A 23,635-nucleotide genomic window follows, 5' to 3' on the forward strand; every position below is an offset into this window, starting at 1 on the left:
CTAATCTGCAGTTCCAGCTCCTACAGGGTGTCACATAGCTGGCTTTATTCACTGCAGTCACTTCTACCATATGTGCCACTCTGAGAGACTTGGAGACTCTTTCTTTTCCCTGGGATCCATCCTCAGTCGAGCAACACTGAGCTCACTTTAGGAGAATGCCACTCCTCTAAGGTAGGCTGCCACCAGTTGAAGAATGGTCCAGAGTCACCAGCCAGACACAGACGCAGCTTCCAACAAACCCTGCTGTCCAGTTTGAGACTTCCTGGTGCACCACAGTCAGAGTCTGTAAGCCCAGTTCTAGACAACAGTATTTTGAGGGTTTATTCAGATAAACTAGGGACAAAATAGAAGGGATAGATTGCTAGGATGTTAGGCAGAATGCTAGGCAGGGGGCACCCTAGATGGAGCTTTTGAGCTAACTGAAACCTGGGATTTGCCACAGGCATGCAGGCAGGAAACTGAGATTGTAGGCAGATACTTAACATAAGAACAGCCTTGCTGGATCAGGCCCAAGGCCTGTCTAATTCTGCATCCTGTTTCCCACAGTAGTCCACCAGATGCTTCTAGGAAGCCCATAAGCAGGAGATGAAGGCATGTCCCCTCTCTGCTGTTGCCACTCTGCAACTAGATACATAGAGGTATCTTGCCTCTGAATCTGGAGGTAGCCTATAGCCATCATGACTAGTAGCCATTGATGTCCTCCATGAATTTTAAAAGAGGCCATGAAAGGCCCCTTCTAAAGCCATCCAGGCTGGTGGCCAGCAGAACATTCCATAGATTAGTGGAAAACAAATACTTCCTTTCATCTTTCCTAAGTTTCCAGGAGGCTTTACACACAGGGCTTCTACTCCTAATCTACTTCAGAGGAGAATGTGTGCGTTCACACACCAGCCAAACTTACCCCAAAGTCCCTTCGAGATTCTTGGACCCACTCCACACACCAATTGGGCTTTGTGATGCAAATTCTAGCTTTTCTCAACGTATTTCCAGATTTTTAAAATGCTGGTTTTAAGCTACTTTTTCTGAAAACGCTGGAGCAAATAGGGAGAGGCATGATGTAGACTCATTACCAAGATAAGAGGGATGTTCTCTTTAGAAATGCAGATATCTCTCTTAAGGAAGCTCTCACTCACTCCCCCCCCCCCGCCGCCATTGGCTAGAAGGAAAACAAGGAGCATGCCATGTGAACTTGTTTCAAAACAAAATCCGAGAGCAGAGGGGAGGGGCTGCTTCTCTCAGTGCCACGAGTGTAGTTTGAAGTGGCTTTGCTCAACATTTACCCTGAAGCATGAAGCCATGTGCGAACATCTCCCAGGCAATCAGTTTCATGGGATGATGACTCCTGGTTCTAGTGTTGTGAGAGAGGAAGAAAAATTTCTCTCGTATCTGCTCTTTCCACATCATGCATGATTCCAGGTTTGCCTAATGTGTAAAACGGCCGCTATGACCATCTTGTGAATTGGTCCTATTTCTGGATCCAATGTGGAACTGTGGAAATGCTGATTTCCAAAGCCACTATTTATTCCATTATCCTGCACCGATATATTCAATCTTCAGTTAGAGCATGTATACGCTGTCCTCCAGGGAGACACATGTACTGTATATTGTAAATTTAGTCAGAACTCTGCATTAGAGAAAATGCATAGAAAGGCTTAAAACTCCTTTGCTCTGGTACTTTTTTCAGGTATCCATTTGCGAAACCTGCATTCCTACATTGAAGTGCCCCTGAAGTGCAGTTACTGTGAGGTTGTCTTTCATGAGCGCTATGCTTTCAGACAGCACAAGAAGACACACAGAAATGAAAAGAGATTCAAATGTGATCAGTGCGGTTATGCATGCAAGCAGGTATTTAAGATAGTTGGGGTCTGATTGCTGGTTTGATGGGATTAGTTTGCAGGGATGCATTTTGCTTTGATCACAGTGCAAATATTTATTGCTGCCATCTGTAGCTAAATTCCCATAGTTATGCAAAGAACATCAAGGTTTGTGGTGCAAATGGCAGAGGGAGGGGGATTACTTATGGTAAGTCTTAAGTAGTGTGATTTGCTTATAAGAGTAGTGATGTACCCCATCATTATGACTGGAGGAGAAACTCTATACCTATCTAAATCCACTTCACTTCTTGCTGCCATATGTCAGAAATAATATTTGAACTGCATGAAAATGAAAATGAGCAAAATTATTTCAATACATTACAAAATAATAATTAATTGATTCCTGCTTTTCAAGGAGCCAGGGAAAAAACGTTATTTTTTCTGAGTGCGTGTACCTCTGGGGGAGAGAGAGCACAGTCAAGCCTATGAATGCTACAACTATCTAGCTGTCATGGCTCCCAGGATAAGTTTAAAAATGAACAGGCCATGTTTAATCTTGAAAAGCGAATGGGGCCCTGACGGATTTCTGCTGGTCTGTGTGGCTGGGGTCTCGGCACCTAGGCGCTCTCCAGACTAGACCCTGCAACGGGGTCACAACACGTCTCTGAAGTTTGCTTCCACTCTTCCTGTGCCGTGACACCGCAGTCCCGACGAAAGCGCCAGGGTGCCGTTCATATGTTGGAGGCCTTGTTTTGAATTTAATCGCTGCGACTTTGTGCTATGATGTCATTTATCCGGCGTAAAAAAGGTGTTTGGGGGTGGTAGTGGGGTTAGTTTACGCGAGACTGCTCCCCCTGCAGGTTTTACATTTTGAAAGTGATTTGCCTGGACTGAGCATTTCGCTGCTTCTGAGCGGCTAGTCTGGAAAGCGCCCTAGTGTCAGCTTAGATTTTACTGGCAAGAGCCAGTGTGGTGTAGTGGTTAGAGTGCTGGACTAGGACCAGGGAGACCCGAGTTCAAATCCCCATTCAGCCATGAAACTAGCTGGGTGACTCTGGGCTAGTCACTTCTCTCTCAGCCTAGCCTACTTCACAGGGTTGTTGTGAAAGAGAAACTCAAGTATGTAGTACACCGCTCTGGGCTCCTTGGAGGAAGAGCGGGTTATAAATGTAACAATAATAATAATTTTTTAATTACCTGTAGCCCCTTTGGGGGGCTTCCTAAAGGCCGTGGGGGGGGGGGGTCTGCAAAGGTTCCCACTCCCCCCACTGGCCTCTAGGGCTTCGCATTTGAGCATGTGCGGTGGCCATTTTTTAAAACAATTTTTTTTTAAAGATGGCCGCTGAAAACAAAATGGATGCCCCACATGGTCAAATGGCCTCTGAGAGGCCTGGCATGGCCTAGTGCCTCACAGAGGCCATTTGAGCATGCGTGGTGGCCATTTTGTTTTTGGCGGCCATTTAAAAAATAATAATTTTAAAAAATGGCGCCCCCACTTCAAGTGGCACCCGGGGCACGTGCCCTGCATGCCCTACCCTAGATATACCCCTGTCTTTCCCATAGTCTGGGAAACATATCAGCAGGGATTCAAACCGGCAACCTCGGGCTTGCTAGTCAAGCCATTTCCCCGCTGTGTCATTAGGTGGCTCACAGTCTGGTTATTGATACGACAGAGGAGGGGAAGGGAAGTGGAGCAGGGATAACAGAGGAAGAGTATGCAGTTGTTGCAGTTGCATGTCGTTAAGCTTTGTTACGGTAGGGTATAGGGACTTGTGCCCAAGGTTTCATAGAAGTTGGGTTTTAAGAAGGGATTTGGAGGAGAGAGGAGGCAGCATGCAGGTGCTCCAAGCAAAAAGGGCAGCTAGGGAGAAAGGCCCAAGTCGTCATGACGACCCGGAAGCTTCCGTTGGTCCAGAACATGGTGGCCCTCTTGCTTATGGGCGCTAGGAGATATGATAGTGTGACACCTCTCTTGCGGTCGCTGCATTGGTTACCTATTTGCTTCCAGGTCCCATTCAGAGTGCTGGTTCTCACCTTTAAAGCCCTTCAGGGCTTAGCACCTGCTTACCTTCACGACTGCCTCTCCCAGCCAGTTCTGTCCCATCCTGTGAGATCTTCTCAGATTGCCCTTCTTTCTGTCCCTGGTCTCAGAGAGGTCCGCAGTAATAGGGCCCCTGGAAGGGCTTTCTCTGTTGCCACCCCTTCGCTTTGGAATTCTCTTCCCCGCCAGATTCGGTCTGCCCCCTCCTTTAAGGTCTTATTGAAGATGTTTCTTTTCCGCCAGGCGTCTGCCCTTTAAATCAATCTCTCGCTCTCACACTCTCTTTGTTTTAGTTTTAAATTTCGGATGCTGTTCTTGTCTGTACACCACCCTGAGTCTGTGGATTGGGTGTTATATTAAATCTCTTAAATAAATAATTAATTGACACGGTTCCACTATAGATCTGCCACCGCCGTGAGGTTGTAATTCCTTGCCCATCCCTTGCAACTGGCCCTACACAGCAAGTTTTGTAATATCCATTCTTTGCTTTGTCTCCATTTTCTCAATTATTATTATGTATTATTTCTGTATTGCTCTCCTTGTACATGGCACTCTGCAAAGCATGAGAGGCTAAGTTCCTGCCCCAAGGGGCCTGCAATGTCAATAGTTATCTTTGCTAACTGAGCAAAGAGGCACCTTTTAAAAGTGGTGATTCTCTAACGTTTAGCAGGGGGAGAGTAACTGGCCCTCTCCGTCCCCAGCACAGCATCCCTCCAGTGGCTGTTGCTGGTGCCTACCTTTTTAGACTGTGAATCATTTGGAACAGGGAATCATCTTATTTATCTACTATTTATTGTTCTGTATAAGCTGCTTTGAGAACTTTTGTTGAAAAGCGGCATATTAAATATTTGCAGTAGTAGTAGTTGTAGATACTGACACAAACAAGGAAGACAAAAGGAAAGAGAGAATTTCCAATTTCTTTATATATTTTCAATATCAATGTTCAATGGCTGACATAAGAAAGATTACTCAAAGTAGTCCCACTGAAATTAAAAGGACAAGTTAGGCAATTTCTAACTTGTCCTTTTAATTTCAATGGGATTACTTTAAGTAATATTCCTCATCATGTCAGTTATTATTTCTATCTTCTTTGCAAACTGGCGTTTTGAACGTCTTCCAGCTTCTGACCTTTTAAGTTCATCCTCTCTGGTCTTGCGGTAGCAAGCATGAATTGTCCCCTTTTCTAAGCAGGTTCTGCCATGGTTTGCATTTGGATGGGAGACTTGGATGTGAGGTTTGTATCTGCAGATCTGCTGAGGATGCTTATATTGTTTGTCTTACAAACTAAAGGAGCCCCTGGTGGCGCAGTGGTAAAACTGCCGCCCTGTAACCAGAAGGTTACAAGTTCAATCCTGACCAGGGGCTCAAAGTTGACTCAGCCTTCCATCCTTCCAAAGTCAGTAAAATGAGTAAATGAGTACCCAGAATGTTGGGGGCAATATGCTAAATCATTGTAAACCGCTTAGAGAGCTCCGGCTATAGAGCGGTATATAAATGTAAGTGCTATTGCTATTGCTACATGTGTGAGTATTACAAGATATTCCCCTTAGGGGATGGAGCCGCTCTGGAAAGAGCACCTGCCTGCTTGCATGCAGAACATTCCAAGTTCCCTGGCATCTCCAAGATAAGGCTGGGAGAGACTCCTGCCTGCAACCTTGGAGAAGCCACTGCCAGTCTGTGTAGACAATACTGAGCTAGATGGACCAATGGTCTGACTCAGTAGAAGGCAGCTTCCTGTGTTCCTCTCTTGGTCTTTCTTTCTTTCTTTCTTTCTTTCTTTCTTTCTTTCTTTCTTTCTTTCTTTCTTTCATTTATAAAACACCCCATACAAAGGCTCTGGGTGGTGTACAACAATTTATTTTTTAAAAAAATGCAATCCTGTCTCCATAAGCCTCAGTCTGATTCCTTATTTTTAAAATAAGTGACAGCTGATAGTCTCTTTGCAGATGATGCACCTTTTCTATTTCTTGGCTTAGGCATATGTAGAAATGATTACATTTCATCTTCTCGGTATGCATTTGCAATAGAGTTTGATTTAAATATTTACATATTTTTGGCCAGTTCTCTGCAATGTGTTTATTATCGTCTTGCCATATTAAGCGATTTCTGCATAAAGCTCGCCCTGTTAAAATCTTAAGCTTGAGCCTGTTCTAGCGTGTTCAGATAGTGAGTTTTGTTGTTGTTGTTGTTGGTTTAAGGGATGGTGTGTTTTTGAAGTTAACTTGAACTGAAGGACAAATCTTTCACAAATGTTCTTTCTACTCTGAGTATTTGGAAACTGGCTGTAGAATAGGGACAGTCAGTTGCCAGCCTAGGGCCTGACTCTGACCCCCTGAGGCTTTTCTGCTCTGCCCCCACCCACAGCAGAGTACTTAGGGACACTCCACACAGACACAGTAATGCACCTTGGCCACTTTCTCCCACATGGAAACCTTGAGCCCCTGGTGGCGCAGTGGTAAAACTGCGGCCCTGTAACCAGAAGGTTACAAGTTTGATCCTGACCAGGGGCTCAAGGTTGACTCAGCCTTCCATCCTTCCGAGGTCGGTAAAATGAGTACCCAGAATGTTGGGGGCAATATGCTAAATCATTGTAAACCGCTTAGAGAGCTTCGGCTATAGAGCGGTATATAAATGTAAGTGCTATTGCTATTGCTATGAGCTGGAACAGGAATAAGTTTGGAGCTCTTGGTAGTTCCTGGGCTTATCTTCAGGCATTTCATCCTGCCACTACCTGAAATCTGATTGGCTGGCTGAGTGGGGGCATGTGACTATGCCATTTTTAATCTCTCTCTCTCTCTTCAGGTGTTCAGGGTGTTGGAGGTGTGACTCCTCAAACATCGGCTCTCTGCACCTGTTTAACTTACTGACCATGAGGGGCTTTAGGGAAATCCCTCTTCTTGATTCCGTTCTTTTATCTCTACTCTGAGCCCGGTAGACTGATATTCTGACAGGTAGACTTGTTGGATATGGAGTTCCAGTGCATCACCATTTTGCAGCAACTGTCCGAATGACCCCTAGGGGCATTGGGAGCAGAGGTAGTGAGTAAGAATCTCCCTAGCTGTTCTACCTGTATGACCCCTGATATTACTCTTCAGGTATTTCCTGTTGAGTCAGAATCCCTCCCTTTCCTCTTAGAGAGCAGATGGAAACACCTCTCTCTCTCCCTACCTATTATTATGTAGTTCTATAAATTAAGGATTAGGTCTTTCGTATCCAAAGTGTACTTCACCAATAATTCTACTTAGTATTTAGTTCTACAAGAATCTCCATGTATCTTCTCTAAATAGCTGCAACAACTAAACTCTGCATTCTACTCTGTAACTGGAATGGGTAGCTTCTTTAGTGCTCTGCTAATTAACTGGGGGATAAAAATTACAACCCCCAACAAGACTAATATTCTCAGGCTACTTCCTTCCTGCTTTCTCCTTCTCTCTCCCCAGCACTAAGAGTTAGCTACATGCAGGGACACAGGCTTTCTCTCCTACGTGTAGTTTTCCTAATAAACCTTTTTTGGACCTTAAGCATCAGTCTCCAGGAAGTTTTTCACACGGGGCTTTTAAAGCCCTTTAATTCGCATCTCCTCCAGAATGGAGAGGGTGTGTTTACATATCGGCCAGATTTACCCCAAAGTCCCTGGGAGTTATCGGGGAGCAGTTCACACATAATTTGGGTTTTTCACTGCACGTTAGAATGTAGCCGGATTTATCTCAGGGTAAAAAAAAATCCACTGTTTGTGTCGGGTTTGGGGGACAACTTTGAATTTGCAGTAAAGTCTCCCTGTAAAGTCGCGGAAAAACCTGCTGTGTGTAAAAGTCCCAGGCACTCTGAATGAGCTGCTCTCTCCTCACACACGCATCCTCTGCTGCATGAAACTCTCCTCTCCAACACAGCTTCGATTTTCTTTTCTCTCCCATTCATTTTCTCTCCATCTTCTCCCCGCCACAAAGCAGCCTCTCTTCCACCCCTCCAGGCCTGCAGCAAAAATTCTCCTGGAATTCAGCAGTTTGGTTGTTAAATTCCTTTCTTTGATGGATGTGCACTTCTATGCAAGCTGCTCTACGCTATCTGTCTTCCCAGGCTGCTGTTTCTTGCTGGTAGCTCCCAAAGTTCTCAAAGTGGGAGGAGGAATAAGGAGTTCCCCGAGACCTTCAGTGTCCCCAGGCCTGAGCGAAACATGGCCAGAGGGCTATGCAGCTGTTCCCACTCCTGAGGGTGGACAGCAACAGAATGAGGCTGTTCACACGGGCAGTCAAGACCAGGCTTAGATAGTCCAGCCCTGGGCTGGGCTGCCCGTGTGCACTGCCAGGATCGAGCCCAATCCTGGTAGTGCCTTGGCCACAAGCCCAGGAATTTACCCCAGGCTTAAACCTGGGTTTAAGGGCGCAAGCGTGCCCTTAACCCCAGGTTCATCATTGTGTGGGTGTCTTTGTGGAGGGGGTGGGCTGTAGGCAATTGGGGGATGCCGGAGGACTTCCTCCTCCTCCAGCTCCCTGCTCTGCCAACTTGCTGTGGCACCACTCAGAGCCTCAGCGGGCAACGTGTGCAGTAAGGCAAGCAGGAGTCTGCCTCTCTGCCAGCCCCCTGCCCTGCCAGCAAAAATGGCCGTGGTACTATATCAGGCAGCAGCGATATAGGAAGGTGCTGAAAGGCATCGTCTCATACTGCACGGGAAGAGGCAATGGCAAACCCCTCCTGTATTCTGCCAAAAGAAAACCACAGGGCTCAGTGGGCGCCAGGAGTCGAGAGTGACTTGATGGCACACTTTCGCTTTTACATGACCCTAATGGGAAGCAACCTGCCTAGAGAGAAGGAGGCTGTTGGTTCGAATCCCCGCTGGTCTTCTGGAGCAGACCAGAGGAGAGCTGGTCTTGTGGTAGCAAGCATGACTTGTCCCCTTAGCTAAGCAGGGTCTGCCCTGGTTGCATATGAATGGGAGACTAGAAGTGTGAGCACTGCAAGATCTTCCCCTCAGGGGATGGAGCCACTCTGGGAAGAGCAGAAGGTTCCAAGTTCCCTCCCTGGCTTCTCCAAGATAGGGCTGAGAGAGATTCCTGCCTGCAACCTTGGAGAAGCCGCTGCCAGTCTGTGAAGACAATACTGAGCTAGATGGACCTATGGTCTGACTCAGTCTATGGCAGCTTCCTATGTTTCCCAGACTATGGGAAACACCTATATCGGGCAGCAGTGATATAGGAAGGTGCTGAAAGGCATCATCTCATACTGCACAGGAGAAGGCAATGGCAAACCACTCCTGTATTCTACCAAGAAAACCACAGGGCTCCGTGGTTGCCAGGAATCGACACTGACTCGACGGCACAACATTTCCTTTTTTTCAACATAAAAGTTCTCAGAGTGGTTTACATAGAAAAAGAGCAGATGGTTCCCTGCCCTAAAAGGGCAAAAAGAGAAGTTAGACACCAGTGACAACCACTGGAGAGAACCTGTGGTGGTGTTGGATAGGGACAGTTGTTCTCACCTTGCTAAAAAGAAAAGAGCCATCACTCTTGTGCATAGAGATGGCAGAGAAGCTTGCTAGGCTAGTGCTTGGAAACTTGGCTCCAAGCAGGGGTGTAGCTATAATTGAGTGGATGGGTTCAAAGCACCCAGGCCCCCAAGTTCCAGAGGGCCCCCCAGCTTCACCTTTCCCGGTTTTCTTCATTATGTCCGTCACTCTGAGGGACTGCTGGGGAGAGGGGCGAACACGGGCCCCTTCTCCCTTAGCTACACCCCTGGCTTCAAGGACTTGTAAAGCCTCAAAGAAAAAGCAAATATCACAGGTAGACTATTCAGGTAGACAGTATGCTTTGTTTTTGTTTTCCAGTTTATCTCCTCAAATATTTGTCTTGTTCTTTTAAAAGAAAGAAGTTTTCATTTTGAACTCCAAAAACTGCTCTGGGGACGTTGGGAAGGTGGCTCTGTGACTGACACAAAACTGTCCGTTTGGCACTCTGTACCGCTCTGCTCCTAGAAGGGAAGGAGTGGCTTCATGATTGACACACAGTCCAGCCAATCACCCTGTGCACATCTGTCTTCTGCTGAAACCAGAAAGTTGTCCTCTGCCTACTCTACAGTGAATATGATTCCACCCCAGACTTGCTGCTAAAGTTATGTACATCCATACATGCCCAGAGACAGGTTACAACTTGATTTTATTTTGTCTGACATGTTTCCCAGGAACGCCACATGGTTATGCACAAGCGGACCCATACTGGTGAGAAACCCTTCGTTTGCAGTTCTTGCAGCAAATGCTTTCGACAGAAGCAGCTCCTCACGGTTCACTTCAAGAAATACCACGACTCCAGTTTTCAGCCAAGAGTCTACACATGCCCTAAATGTGGTAGGGGCTATTCACGCTGGGTATGCTAACTTGCTTTTAAACTTCCCTTTTAACATAAAAGGCGATGCCTGCAGTCAAAAGAATAGATGGCCAGGACTCTGCATGTTCTTTATTTCTGCATAAATAAGTCAAACGCCCATTATCAGCTGCAGACAGGCAAGTTTCTATCCCTCATGGCTGCAGGAATAGGCTTTAAAGTGTGTGGGTGATACATTATGACATCTCGCAAGCCAGAGAGGGGTTCTAGGCTTTAGAGCAGGGCTTCCCAACTCCGACTCCTCAGCTGTTGTTGGGTTGCAACTCCCATCACCACCAGCCACAGTAGCCAATAGCCAGGAATGATGGGAGATGTAGTCCAGCAGCTGGAGGGCTGTAGTTGAGCAACCCTGGTTTAGAGGGTGGGGCTTCAGTACTCTTGGCCCTCCCCATTTCTAGCAGAAGCTGAACAAAAATGGTGCAAGTTAAAGATGTATGCAATCTTTGTGCATACCTCTTTATGTGCATGGAACCGGTTCGGATAAGGACCTCCAAACCGGTTTGAACGGCAGGCGGTTCTGGCAGTTCGAAGGTGGGGGTGGGTGATTAAGGGTGGGGGAGGGTGCACTTACCCCTCCCTCCACTTCCCCCCCCACCAGTGCTCTGTGTTTTAAAGGTCCACCTGCAGAAGTATCCAATGTGCCTGCGCGTGCATGTTGCGCACACGTATCTGGCATGAGCCCGCGCATCGGATACTTCTGGTAAAGGCGGCAACAGGGCGGTAGGGATGTCCGCTACCACTCCGGTGGACTTTTAAAACACAGACCTCCGGCGGGAAAAGTGAAGGGAGCGGTAAGTGCACCCGCCCCGCCACCTTCGAACTGGCGGAACTTCCTGCCATTCAAACTGGTTTGGAGGCCCTTATCCGAACCGGTTCAGTGCACATCCCTAATTGCTGGCTGGGGTTATGCGAATCACAGGCTCGCTTAACCTCAGCTAAACACCAAGGCTGTTCTCACAACCAGCCTGGGGCAGCCCAGCTGGAGTTAGGCTGGTCGTGAAAAGCAGCAAGATCTTCGTGGATCCTTCTGTTCCCCACCCGCCTAATGGAAAGCAGCCTCATCCCTTAAGGGGAATACCTTACAGTGCTCACACATGTGGTCTCCCATTCAGATGCAAACCAGGGTGGACCCTGCTTAGCTAAGGGGACAATTCATGCTTGCTACCACAAGACCAGCTTTCCTGTGACACCAGGGCAGCAAAGCCAGTGAGAGGCAAAAACCCACAAAACCTGGGCCTGTGAAGCTCAATGATGCCTTTGGAAGAAATCCGCCAATGAGTTCAAGAGAGGCAGAGAAAGCAAAGAGATCAGAGGTCAGGGAGGGGATTATAAGAGTGAATAAGCGGAGTCAGAAAAGGTATATAGGAGAGCTCTCCTTTCCTTTTCTACCTTGGTTAAGAGCAGGCTACAAAATCTGGGTTACGTTCCTTTGAGCAACCTGGGTTGTAGAGATTCTTGTGATTTCATGCAGACCAGGGTAGAATGTCTCCTACCCTGATATTGATGATCATGTCAACAGGCCTGTTAGCTCAGAGAAGGAGAGAAGTGTAGGACCAGTGAGTGAAGCTCAACTGCACCCTCTGCCCATGAGCTGTAGACTTGCCAGTGTTTAACTAACAAAAGGTTTTGCAGTAACTCTGCATCTTTTTGCTGCTTCATAAGAACATATGGATGCTTTACATTTTAAGTCTTGTTTTTGATCTTTTATACTGGACAGAATAATATGCGTAAGCATGCTGAACATTGTGGACAGACAAGAGCCAAGAGACCCAACAAAGAAAGCAAGAACAAAAAGAAAGAACCCCTGAGATCAACTCATGATGCTAAACAAGAAGGTAAAAAATTAGCTGTTCTTGTGTGGTATTTAAGAATTAAAGGTCTTTTGGGCATGTCTGGGTCAGCCCTCAGGAGATAATTTTGGGTGGCATGGGGCTCTTCCAAGGAAGGGGGAAATTGGCCAAAATCCCCACCCCACCCCACCCCACCCGCTGCATGATGCTAATTTCAGAACTCCAGAAATTCACTGGATTGGATGCTTCTTCCCACTGCATGGATGCATGGTTAGTCAGAATATCAGCCAATTTGTCTTGATTTAGAATTTCTCCTAATTTATTAAGGCCGTGTCACATTTTAGGTGTTCTTCTTTCTCAGTTGGTGGCAGCTGTAAATTTTGCTGATGTTAATGATATAATTAGTTCTTTTTTCATTGGAAGCTTAAGTGCTCTTAAGTCATATAACAGAACCAGGTTTGATCAGTATCACACTAGTTGGAGAGGAGGCATCGCCACCGTAATGGTGTTCTGTACAGGAAGACCTCAGATTTGGGGCACAACTGGTTCCTGAAACCTGTATCTTAAGTTGATATGTCTGAACTCAGGACCTATTTTCCCATAGGGAGCAATGCCATAAATGATGGTTTGGTTCCTGAACTAAGGCTGGATACCCTGTCCCCCCCACCGGCCCCCTACCCCTGTCAAAGCTGGTGGTGTGTCAGTCACAGATATACAGACATGCAGCAGAGAAGTTGATGGGGCAGAATCAGAAGTTGTTCACCCTTGCCAACTTCCCAGTCCCTTCCTGGCTTTTTATCACTTTTTTTGTGGAAGGAAGGCAGGCAAATTCATTCATTCATTTAATGAATTTGTATACCGCCCACTACCAAAGTCTCTGGGCGGTTTGCAGCATAAAACAAACCCAGAATGTCACAGTGAAAACTTATTTTAAAATCTAATTAAAATATCCATAAAAACACACCAACTAACTAAAAAGCTTGGCTGAAGAGATGTGTCTTCAGTTGTTTCCTAACACCCAACAGGGATGGAGCAGCTCTAATCTCAGCCGGAAGTGAGTTCCACAGTCCTGGGGCAACCACAGAGAAGGCACGCCTTTGAGCTGCCACCAGACGAGCTGGCGCCACCCTCAGACAAACTTGGCAGTTCACCTCCATCTCCTTCTGGACAGCAGTTAGACAGAGAAGGAAGGGAGTGGATGTGGGCTGGGAACAGGCTGGGCTCTCACTTTTCTGCCATCACAGCACAGCCGCTGAGCCTGGAGAAGGAGGAAGAGGAGCGGAAGAGATGACAGGAGTGATTTAGCCCATCCCTCTGCAGCCTCAGATGCTGCAGCCACTGCCATCAGGACTGCCAGTTCCAATGACTATGATGAGTCACCACCACTGTTACAGCCGCTGCCTCCTCTGGCCCATGCCCCAACAGCCTTTTAGCGGAGCCTCCCCTCCTGCAGCGAGTGTTACAAAGTAGAAACAAGGGGACAAATTACAAACATCTTAAGTCCCTTTCGGTTTAACGTAGAAAGATTGTTCACGCCACCAAAGTGGGGAGGGCTTTGGGGAAGGCAGGTATCTACCCGCCTTCCCCCACACAACCAGAGCCTGAACAGGGCTCCACCACCCATGTGCACCCAGATGAGGGCACAGCAATTGGGAGCAGGGAGAAGGAAGCCAGGCTGCTGGGTATCCCACAATGCACTGCGTGGGGACTGGGGTGCACTGTGAAAGTTCCTTGCTCCTTCCCCCTAGCTCTGTGGTAATGATGGCTGCCAGCAGCCCGATGACCCACACGAGCAGAGAGTGAGGTAGGAGGCACACATTTGCTTCCTGCCTCCCTTCCTGCCTGGGTAGTGGATCAGGGCTACCCAGGGGAGGATCTGCGGGATTGGGAGCCACCCCTGGGCTTTGGACTCCCAGTCCTACCTGGGCTAGCCCTGTCCCTCCCTGAAAGGGCTGGTCATGAGAATAACTTTAAGGTGCCTTTAAGTCAAGCACCGCCCCTACTACCATGTCTAAGGTAACATTATATGGACTATTTCCATCCCTTAACAACTTGGAAACATCATTTTCATTCTGCCACATTCCTTATGGGTGAAACTATGGGGGAAACATTTTCCTATACGTGATTAAAATGTGGGAGGGCTGCCGTTGCCAAGGGCGACATAAAATAGCTTCAGGGGCTGGAGCTAGCCCCCAGGGCCACCAGCCTTCCCTGTCTTCGACCACGATGATGATTGTACACAAAACATTACAGCCCCTCAGTAGAAATCACTGCTTGACTTGCATATTTTCTTTTAGCTTCACAGGTATTAGGGGCCACAGAGATGATAGTTTTAAACAATTAGCTTGGAAATTGGCACACCAAGAGAACTTGGCACAGTTTTCTCACATCAACTCCCATTCTCTTGCCAGGATTTCCTGGCCAAGATCACTACAATATTTCTCTGTACAAGAAAGAGAGCTTTCTCCATCTTCACATAACAGACACTCTTTTCTCCCCTCCCTTTTTAATTTAACTGCTGCCAGTAATTGGATCTCAAAGTTAGTTAAAGACCTAACACTTTGTGTATTTATCACTCTGTGTGTTTTTAACGTAGCAGATGGGATTGCAGCTCAGTGGTAGAGCGCCTGCTTTGCATGTGGACCGTCCCAGTTGCAATCTCTGGCTTCTCCGGGTAGGGCCGGGAAAAACTCACCTGAAACTCTGGAGAGCTGCTGCCGGTCAGAGTTGACAGTACTGAACTAGATGGTATAAGGCTTGGTATAAGGCAGCTTCTTATGTACCTGTATCTGGGGAAGGGTTATATTTCCCTGTATTTGGGGAAGGCCTGTGCTGCAGGAACCTCGGGGGTCATTTCCGGGAGCTTTTTTAAAAACGGGGCCAAAAAAAACCCCAACAATTTGGGGCCAGTTTTTTTTACTCTGGGGGAGGCATCTGTGGACATCTGTAAGACAGCGGGGCACTTTATTTGGCCCATTTTGTCCATTAGGGGGGTGATTTGAGGCAGTGCAAGAACCTACCCCCCCAATTTGCATTAACTTTAATGCCCCATTATTCGTGGATATCTGTGGACCCCCCCCCCCACACACACACCATGGAAGGGAACCCGCTGCACATAATGGGGTTCTGTACAGTTCCTGTGTGACCATTGGGTTACATGATGTTTTTTGTGACAATGAGCCAAATCTATCAAACATTTTTTGCTTTTAACTCCCTTTGATTTGCATGGGTGAGTTAAGCAATCAACCAAAGGAAAACATCAAACTGGATGTTCAAAAACCATAATATTAAAAAAGTAAAATAAAATAAATCTGTATTAAAGTTGCAAATGACTATAAATACAAAGTTACCTGTACATACATATGCAACATACATATGATCAGTTTTCCAGATAACAACTTGTCTTGATAATTTATCAAACTTGTAAAAATATTAGTACAAATATAAATGCATCGAATTACTCAAATAAAAAATGTGCATACATAGAGGATAGTGGTTGGTTAGAGTTAAACACATACCATAATGTTTCCATGGAAATCAAGGGGAACCTTTCTTGAAAAGCAGTATATAAATAATCATAATCCTAGAATAAAAAGTGCTTAACTCAGGGGATCATGCTTAATAGCTCCAGACTGGCAGGTTGTTTATTAGCTGGATGAGATTTGAACTGTCAGTGACTGACCAGGAGAGAGATCTTGGGGTCGTGGTAGACAGCTCATTGAAAGTGTCTACTCAATGTGCAACAGCTGTGAAAAAAGGCCAATTCCATGCTAGGGATCATTAGGAAGGGGACTGAAAATAAAACTGATAATATCATAATTCCCTTATACAAAGCTATGGTGCGCCCACACCTGAGAGTACTGCGTACAATTCTGGTCACCATTCCTAAAAAAGAACATTGTAGAACTGGAAAGGGGGCAGAAGAGGGCAACCAAGATGATCAGGGGCCTAGAGCACCTTCCTTATGAGGCAAGACTACAACACCCTAGGTTGTAGGGCTAGAAACCCTAGTACCCTTGGGCATTTTAGGGTTTTTGGGTTTTTTTAGAAAAAAGGCGACAGCAGGGATACATGAAAGAGGTCTATAAAATCATTCATGCGTGGTGTGGAGAAAGTTGATAGAGAGATATTTTTCTTCCTCTCTCGTAACAGTAGAACCAGGGGTCATCCCATGAAATTGATTGCCAAGAAATTTAGGACCAACAAAAGGAAGTACTTTTTCACATAACACGTAGTCAGCTTGTGGAATTCCCTGCCACAAGACATGGTGACAGCCAACAATCTGGATTGTTTTTTGAAGAGTTTGGATAACTTCTTGGAGGAGAGGTCTATCAACGGCTACTAGTTGGAGGGCTATAGGTCACCTCCAGCCCCATAGGCAGGATGCCTCTGAATACCAGTTGCACGGGAGCAACATCAGGAGAGAGGGCATGCCCTCAGCTCCTGCCTGGGGGCTTTCCGGCAACAGCTGGTAGGCCACTGTGTGAAACAAGATGTTGGACTAGATAGGTCTTGGGCCTGATCCAACAAGGCTGTTCTTGCAGTCTTAACAGTAACTCTCACATGAGGAGGCATTAGTAAAAAGCTTGTATCCAATAAACTACAGTGAGAATCTTAATAACAAATCTCTCCTCAAGAGGGATAAATGGATCCTTTTCATTATTTTATATAGAAATGAACTGTTAGGAAGCCACTAATGAAGATGAAGGTTGAAACACATTTGACCAATAAAAGTGACTACATTTTGGGACTTGCAAAGAGTCTTTACTTTAGCCAGTCATTCTGTATTATGAATTTGTGAACTACATTATTAGATTGTATTTTTAAAGATGATTTTGCAAATATTTAGTGAATTCCTACCTATTAAGATTTACAGGAGACTCTTGGTATTCATAGGTTCTCCATCCATGGTTTCATGTATCCGTGGTTAGGTCATAGAGACCCAGTTTCTTTAACTGTGAGGCAAAAATAGGACCATTTTGCCCATCTGTTGTTCCTGATTCGCCGCAAACAACCTCTGATGTTTTTTCCGGCCACTATTTTGCATCATGGAGCCATTTTGTGTCTCTTTTTTTCAACCCCTCCCCCCCAAACTGGGCAAAAATGGGGGGGGGGATTTCTTGAGTGCTGGAGAACACAGTACTGTGCTTATTTCTGCTCTCCCCCACTTTTCCCCCTGTGGATTTTTAACCCATCCTATAGGTTTAAGGTCTCTTTATTTTTGGTATCTAAGGCAATAGGCCAGAGCAGAACCCCCGCAAATAAAGAGGGCCTCCTGTATACATTATAACATTATGAACATCGTTTTTTAGATAATAACATAGTAAGGCTATTCACACCACCTAAACAGCAGGTGGGGGGAAAGCAGAGATAGACCTACCTCCCTAACCCCAGACGATTGCTGATCTCCTCTACGGTGCTCTACCACACGCCCACATGCTGTGTATGCTCCGGCTGCGTGCACACGACCCTGGTGTCAGGGTTAAAGGCCAGGGTTAAGAGTTGGGCTACCTGTGAGTGTAGCACCGGGATTGGGATCAATCTTAGTGGTGCACATGATCAGCCAAACCCGGTCTGGGCTGCCCTAGGGTTTGGATGCTTGTGTGCTAGCGTGGGTTTGGCTGCTCGCCTTAGTATCTGTTTGTATATGATACTCCTGATCTTCCACATGTGTGTCCCTATTTGGATGCAAAATCAAACCCATGCAGACAGAGGCGTATCTAGGGAAAATAGCACCTAGGGCAAGCACTGAAATTGCGCCCCTGTCCAAACATTTGACACCCATCTTTCAGATAACTTCACCATAATATCAGCTGAAAAATACAAGTCAAGCTCATTAGTCTTTTAAATTTCAAAAACGATTTAGCAGTGGACTTAGCCAGACCAAAAAATGCTGGAAAACTACAAATTTCAGTATGCTGGAGCTCATGAAATACCCAAATACTGTGTGGAGGTATACTTGGAAAACTAAACAGAAGTGCCTGTCTAATTCTCTACTATGCATTGTAGCATCACCATTACATAAGTTTTAAAAATAAATGGAGAATTTGACTTTTCCCAGATACTCTGAAAATAATTAAAGGATATACAGAGTAAACGGTGTCACTGCTTGGAATATATTCTAGTATTTCAGAAAGACATTTAAAATGAGAGAAGGAGAGCAAGAAACTCCCAGTGGGTCTTCATAATAAGGATTTCACACTGATTCAAAGATAAACTCACCATTAATAGCCATATTATTAAGAAATCACATTTAACTCACTTATCACAAGCAGAAAAGTAAGAGCAAATGAATACAATCCTAGCTCATAAGCTTCAGCTCAGTATTCACAAGCCCTGATTCTCTGTACATAGTGCCAATCTGAATATGTGTACAGTGACATATTATTTTTTTTTTTTAAAAAAAAAATTTACCTGTAGCCCCTTTGGGGGGCTTCCCAAAGGCCAGGGGGGGTTCTGTAAAGGTTCCCCCTTTGGCCTCCAGGGCCTCACAGGGACCATTTGAGCATATGCGGTGGCCATTTTTAAAAATAATTTTTAAATATAAAATGGCCGCTGAAAACAAAATGGCCACCACACATGCTCAAATGGCCTCTGTGAGTCCTGGCATGGCCTAGGGCCTCACAGAGGCCATTTGAGCATGCGTGGCCATTTTTTTAATTTTAAGAAATGGTGCCCCCCTTCAAGTGACGCCTGGGGCACGTGCCCTGCCTGCCCCATCCTAGATACGCCCCCGCGTGCAGACTATTTCCCATCTTGGTCTAATAGGTGGGGCAGTGCCTGTTGCCCTCCAAGAACTATAATCATTCAGGGGGCTGGGCTGAGTCATTGTTATTATGATAGGTTTATTATAATTATTTGATAGGATTTGTTGTGCACAGGCCCAGCTGCTGTGTGTGTGTACAGTTGGATCAGAGCCAATGTGTTTGCTCCCAGATGCTTCACTTCCTTTCCTTTCTCTTCCCCAAGCAGCTGCTTGTGTGAACTCTCAGTGCTTCGCCCCGTATGGTGTTCCTGTTTCAACATGGGAGAAAGAAGAAGCTATTTTGGATGATGAGCAAGGAGGAATGACTTGTGAGATGATCTTCAGCTTGATGGACAAATAGCACAGAGGATACCTGTTATTTCCGTTTGCAAAGCAGCAGTCTCAGGAATATAGAGGTGCTTAGTGGTGAATGTTTATGATGTGTTCCATCCTGGATAATGCTGGATGGGCTTAAGGTTGCTATAGTTGCATATCTTTTGGCAGTTCCTGGCTAGTGCCATAAAAGGAAATCCCTTTGTATTTTCAAAATAGTTCCATGCAGGTAATGTGCTTGGAATCATTTCAAATAATGCTGGTTTTCTAGCCAACAGCAAGTCACTCCTGAATTAAAAAGTTGGATTGTAGATTGCTTCCAACTGTCTTCTTCAGTGTTGCAGCTTTGGTTAAAACATATTGGACTAAAAATGAATTTTGCCCAACATATGATTTGAGTTGATTCCTAAATTGCATTGATCCAGCTCTCTCAAGTGACCATGGCTGGAGACAACTTTAAAAAAAAAAAATCTAGTGGTGTGTACGGAACTTTGCCTCCGCGGTCCAGCGCTGGGGTGGTGGTGGTGGTTCTTTAAGGGCAAGGGGTGCACTTACCCCTCCCACTGCTTTTTCCCCGCCGGCGCTACTTTTTAAAAAAACTTATTGGGGCAGCAGCGTACCTCCCTGCTGCCCCTCCCCCCGTTTTAGGCTGGAAGTACCGTGCGTGCACCCGCACATCCAACGCGCACATGCGCACGGTACTTCTGACCACTTCCAGCCGAAAACGGGGGCAAGGGCAGCAGGGAGGTATGCTGCCGCCCCAAGCAGGAGGGGTAAGTGCGCCACCGCCCAGCGCCGAAACTTCGAACTGCGCCACATTCAAACCGGTTCAGAGGCCTCTACAATGGCCTCCAGACCAGTTTGTGCACATCCCTAATTTTATCCCCGAGAATTGACAGCAATATGAGAGAGGCATCATTGCCTGTGATGTGTACACTCATCCTGTTGTTGTCTCTGGTCAAACCAGTTTCGCAGGTTTTTTAATGCTTCAACAACTTGGCCAGAGATTACAGTTGGGCAAGAAGAAGGGAGTGTGTACCCCACAAGAAATGATAAATATAAGAGACCAGTGTGGTGTCTGACATCCTAAATAATGTTATATGTGTGCAAGCAAAAGAAGCACGCCTGACATTGTCATGCAGTCCAGCAATAGCAGCACAACTGCCCACACCAAGCACTTCCCTGGGAAGGGGGGAACTGCGAAAATCGCCCTCCCCACCACCACCACACACACACCATTGAAAGCAGCAGAAAGCATTGCTAAAGCAGCAGCAGCGCAACCATGGGGAAGAGCTTCTTTTGCTTGCCCATGCTCAGCATTAGCTAAGATGTTGGGTGGTCTTTCTCCAGCCTTTGCCATGTAACTGGGAAGACCTTATGCAGCCAGATGGAAATCAGTATATTTATGCAAGATTCCAATGCATTCTGCTTCTTTGGACCAGCCATTTTCAGACTGCCTATCTCTAATCTGCCTTGCTGAAAACAGTACATTTTAAAATCTATACTATGGAACCATTATAATCTGTAAACTCATTTGCTTATTGTATATTTCCATGTAATACAAAAGCATGAATAACTGGAAGAGAAGCTTTTTTTTCTGTTGTGAAAACTACTCCTGGCAGTATTGACAATGTTAGTCATGCTCTCTCTCTTTCTTGATCATCCTGTTGTCACTTGGAAAAACACACACACACACACACACACACACACACACACACACACTTCAAACAACATTTTCTTCTCCCAGCTCCATAAATCTTGCTGGCCTAAAGTTCACTTTGAGAGAATTTATGCAATTAGTTTTTACATGGAAATGTCACCACAAGGTGACATGCCTTTCTAGTTACACCTTCTTATAAGCATCAATCTGTATCTAGCACCTGTGAGTGTGGGTAAGAAAAGAGTGACACCATGCATTTTTACAGAGCCAATTACCTGGTTATGGGAAGTGGGAGTGGCTTATTCCAGATAGCCCCTCCCTCCCAGCTGGTGGTAGGTACTGTCCAGAATGGCAGCCTCAACCATCAGTGCAGCAGCAAAAATATATCTACACAGATGCTACAATAAGTGGAATGTTGGATTGGCTTCAAAATGCTTTTACTAAAATACGAATGGATAATTAGTTCAAAATCGTTGGAACATTATGAGCCTCAATAACAATAGCTGATACTGGCTGGCATGATATACAGCCCACTGACTCTGTAATGGTCCATCTTGGGGCTGCTGCAGACTTCAAAGGCAGCCCCGATACTAATGTGAGGCAGCAGTTGTGGAAACTGCATTTCCACACATTTTGCCATTGTCATGAATGGGGAAACCTCCAGAAGTGCAACTTCTACAATCGCAGCTAAAAACAGCATCAGAGCTACCTTTGAAATCTGCAATAGCAGGGAAACATGGAAGTGGTTTGGCTACACATCATGTCAGCCACTGTACTTTTCATTTTATTGCAATAAAGTTTGCTGTGGTGCTTTGCAATGCATCTTTTGTGACAGTTGCTCTACTTTTAACGTTTACTCATTTTTAAGGATGAAAAACCAATATAATTAGTGCCGGTGACTTGATTTGCCTATATAAAAATGTGTTATTACAGCAGTTTTGAAGCAAACAGTGCGAAGCATTACTGAAATGTTGGTGTTTTGTTGTGTGGCAATCAAAACGAATAAATTGCTTTTTGTTTAAATAAAGAATGTGTGAACAATGTCGTCCTTCAGCTGATCTTTTTAGTAGCTGCGTGCCTGTGTGATGAGATGAGGTTTTACGTAGGTTTAAAGAATGCTTAGTGCTATATATGGTTGTTTGGGCTTGGAATGTTATCTGGGCAAGAAGGGGTTAAAGCCCACACTAAGAGTCCAGCAGAGAAAGCCCTGCAGCCAAAACTGGGAAACACCTAGTGGAGTGAGAGAGGGGCCCTTTAAAAATGATCAGTTAGAAAAGCAGTTGGGCAGTTAAGAGTTCAGTTGTTTGAAGTGAGCCGTTGGAACTGAAGGTTCACTGTGCAAAGGTGTCTGAGGGAAAAGGCGGGGGGGGGGAGAGATCAAAGTATTGTCCCATATAACAAATGTTCAAAGGAGACCACCACCTGTAAGTGCTGGGCAGAGAAAGAGTTTAAAAAGCAAGATTCTTCTAACTTGTAAATGCTTTGAAGGGTAATATATTGAAATATTGAGGCTGTTCACACAAGCAAAAACTGGGCAGGACAAGTGTCCTACCCAGGTTTAGGAGCTGTGCACACTCCCAATTTCTGGTTGTGTGGGAACATACTACTAGCTAGGCGGAGGGAGAAGTGATGGTGTGGGAGGCAGGAGCCGGGTAGGACAGTGCCGTCCTACCCAGCTTTCATGCACAGCATTTGACCAAGGTAGGAGGAAAAGCTGGCCTACCCAGCTCCTGCCTCCTACACAATCACTTCTCCTTCCTCCTACCTATTAGTTTGTTTCAACAAAAACTACGCACACAGATCCCAAACCTGGGTAGGACACTTGTCTTTTTCTGTGCCTCCTTCTTTTCCTGGTATATTTAGTATAACACACAACATGGGAAATCATGACATAGTTGGGCTGTGAGTTTCTCACATCATTAGTTGTTGGGGAAAACGTAAAGAAAGATGATGGCACATCCAGGGGTGGAGCTTCAGTATGGCAGACGGGTCCCAAGAACCCGTGCCACCCAGCTTTCCAGAGCCACCTGGCCCTGAGAAGCGTCCCCTCACTCACCTCCCTAACCCTGTTGCCTGGTGTGGCAACAGCACTGCTCAACACCAGCACTCCGCCTGCTGTCACGTCTCCGCCCCAGCCACAGTGGGAGTGCGGCCATGCATCCAGGGTTGGGAAGGGAGCAAAGTGGCCAGAAAATGAGTGGCACATGGCACTCCACCACCAGCATTGTGCATGGTGCTCCTGCCCCCTGCTGCCATTTCCCAAGCCCAGCTACTCACCTGGCTGGATTGCTGGCAGGAGCTGGAGCCAGCTGGAGCGCGGGCATGTCTCTGCTGTGCTGTCGTTGGACGGGAGGGGGAGAAAATGGGCAGCAGAGAGAGTGAAAGGGTGGCAGGGTGCATTAAAGTTTGTACGCAGGCCACTTTCAGCCTCACAACACCACTGGGCACATCACATGTTGCATTGCACTAGAAATTATCGGAGGGGGTGGGATAAGATATGGGATAGAGGCAGCTTCATTTTATGACCTGGTTCACACAATCATTTGAATCTGGCTTTAGTGTGGGCTACTGGCATTAGTGTGATTGTGTGAATCCATGCAATTGCAGGAATCTCAGATTCATCTCAGGCCTTAAACCACCTTGGTGTGGGTTCACACAATCACCCTCATGTTGGTAATCCATCTCAAACTTAGATTCAAATGATTGTGCGAACCAGGCTTACACCTTGATAAAAATCTGGTTGCATCCTATTCCTGGTTAAAAATAGCAGGTCATATAATGTAGAGATACGGAGGTGTAGCTTCTGCACTACAGGGCAGTTGTGGACTTCATAGGGAGCATCGGGGCTGCTAAGATGGGATGGCTGTACAACCAGTGT

The 23,635-nt window shown here is 46.0% G+C and overlaps 1 protein-coding gene across 4 annotated transcripts in view; it reads left to right on the forward strand.

Moving 5' to 3' along the window:
• Positions 1 to 21,802, forward strand: part of CTCFL (CCCTC-binding factor like) — a 46,502-nt gene extending 24,700 nt beyond the window's left edge. For 3 of the 4 annotated variants that reach the window (XM_053244541.1, XM_053244540.1, XM_053244539.1), the window contains 4 exons: positions 1,685 to 1,845; positions 10,030 to 10,212; positions 11,947 to 12,064; positions 18,989 to 21,802. In XM_053244541.1, coding sequence (XP_053100516.1) covers positions 1,685 to 1,845; positions 10,030 to 10,212; positions 11,947 to 12,064; positions 18,989 to 19,125 — 599 coding nt within the window. In that variant the 3' untranslated portion in view covers positions 19,126 to 21,802. The remainder of the gene's footprint in view (positions 1 to 1,684; positions 1,846 to 10,029; positions 10,213 to 11,946; positions 12,065 to 18,988) is intronic. The other variant, XM_053244538.1, reaches the window with a different exon arrangement.
• The last annotated feature ends 1,833 nt before the right edge of the window (positions 21,803 to 23,635 follow it).

This window comes from Hemicordylus capensis, chromosome 4 (genome assembly GCF_027244095.1).
Source record: "Hemicordylus capensis ecotype Gifberg chromosome 4, rHemCap1.1.pri, whole genome shotgun sequence".
Classification (NCBI taxonomy): Eukaryota; Metazoa; Chordata; class Lepidosauria; order Squamata; family Cordylidae; genus Hemicordylus; species Hemicordylus capensis.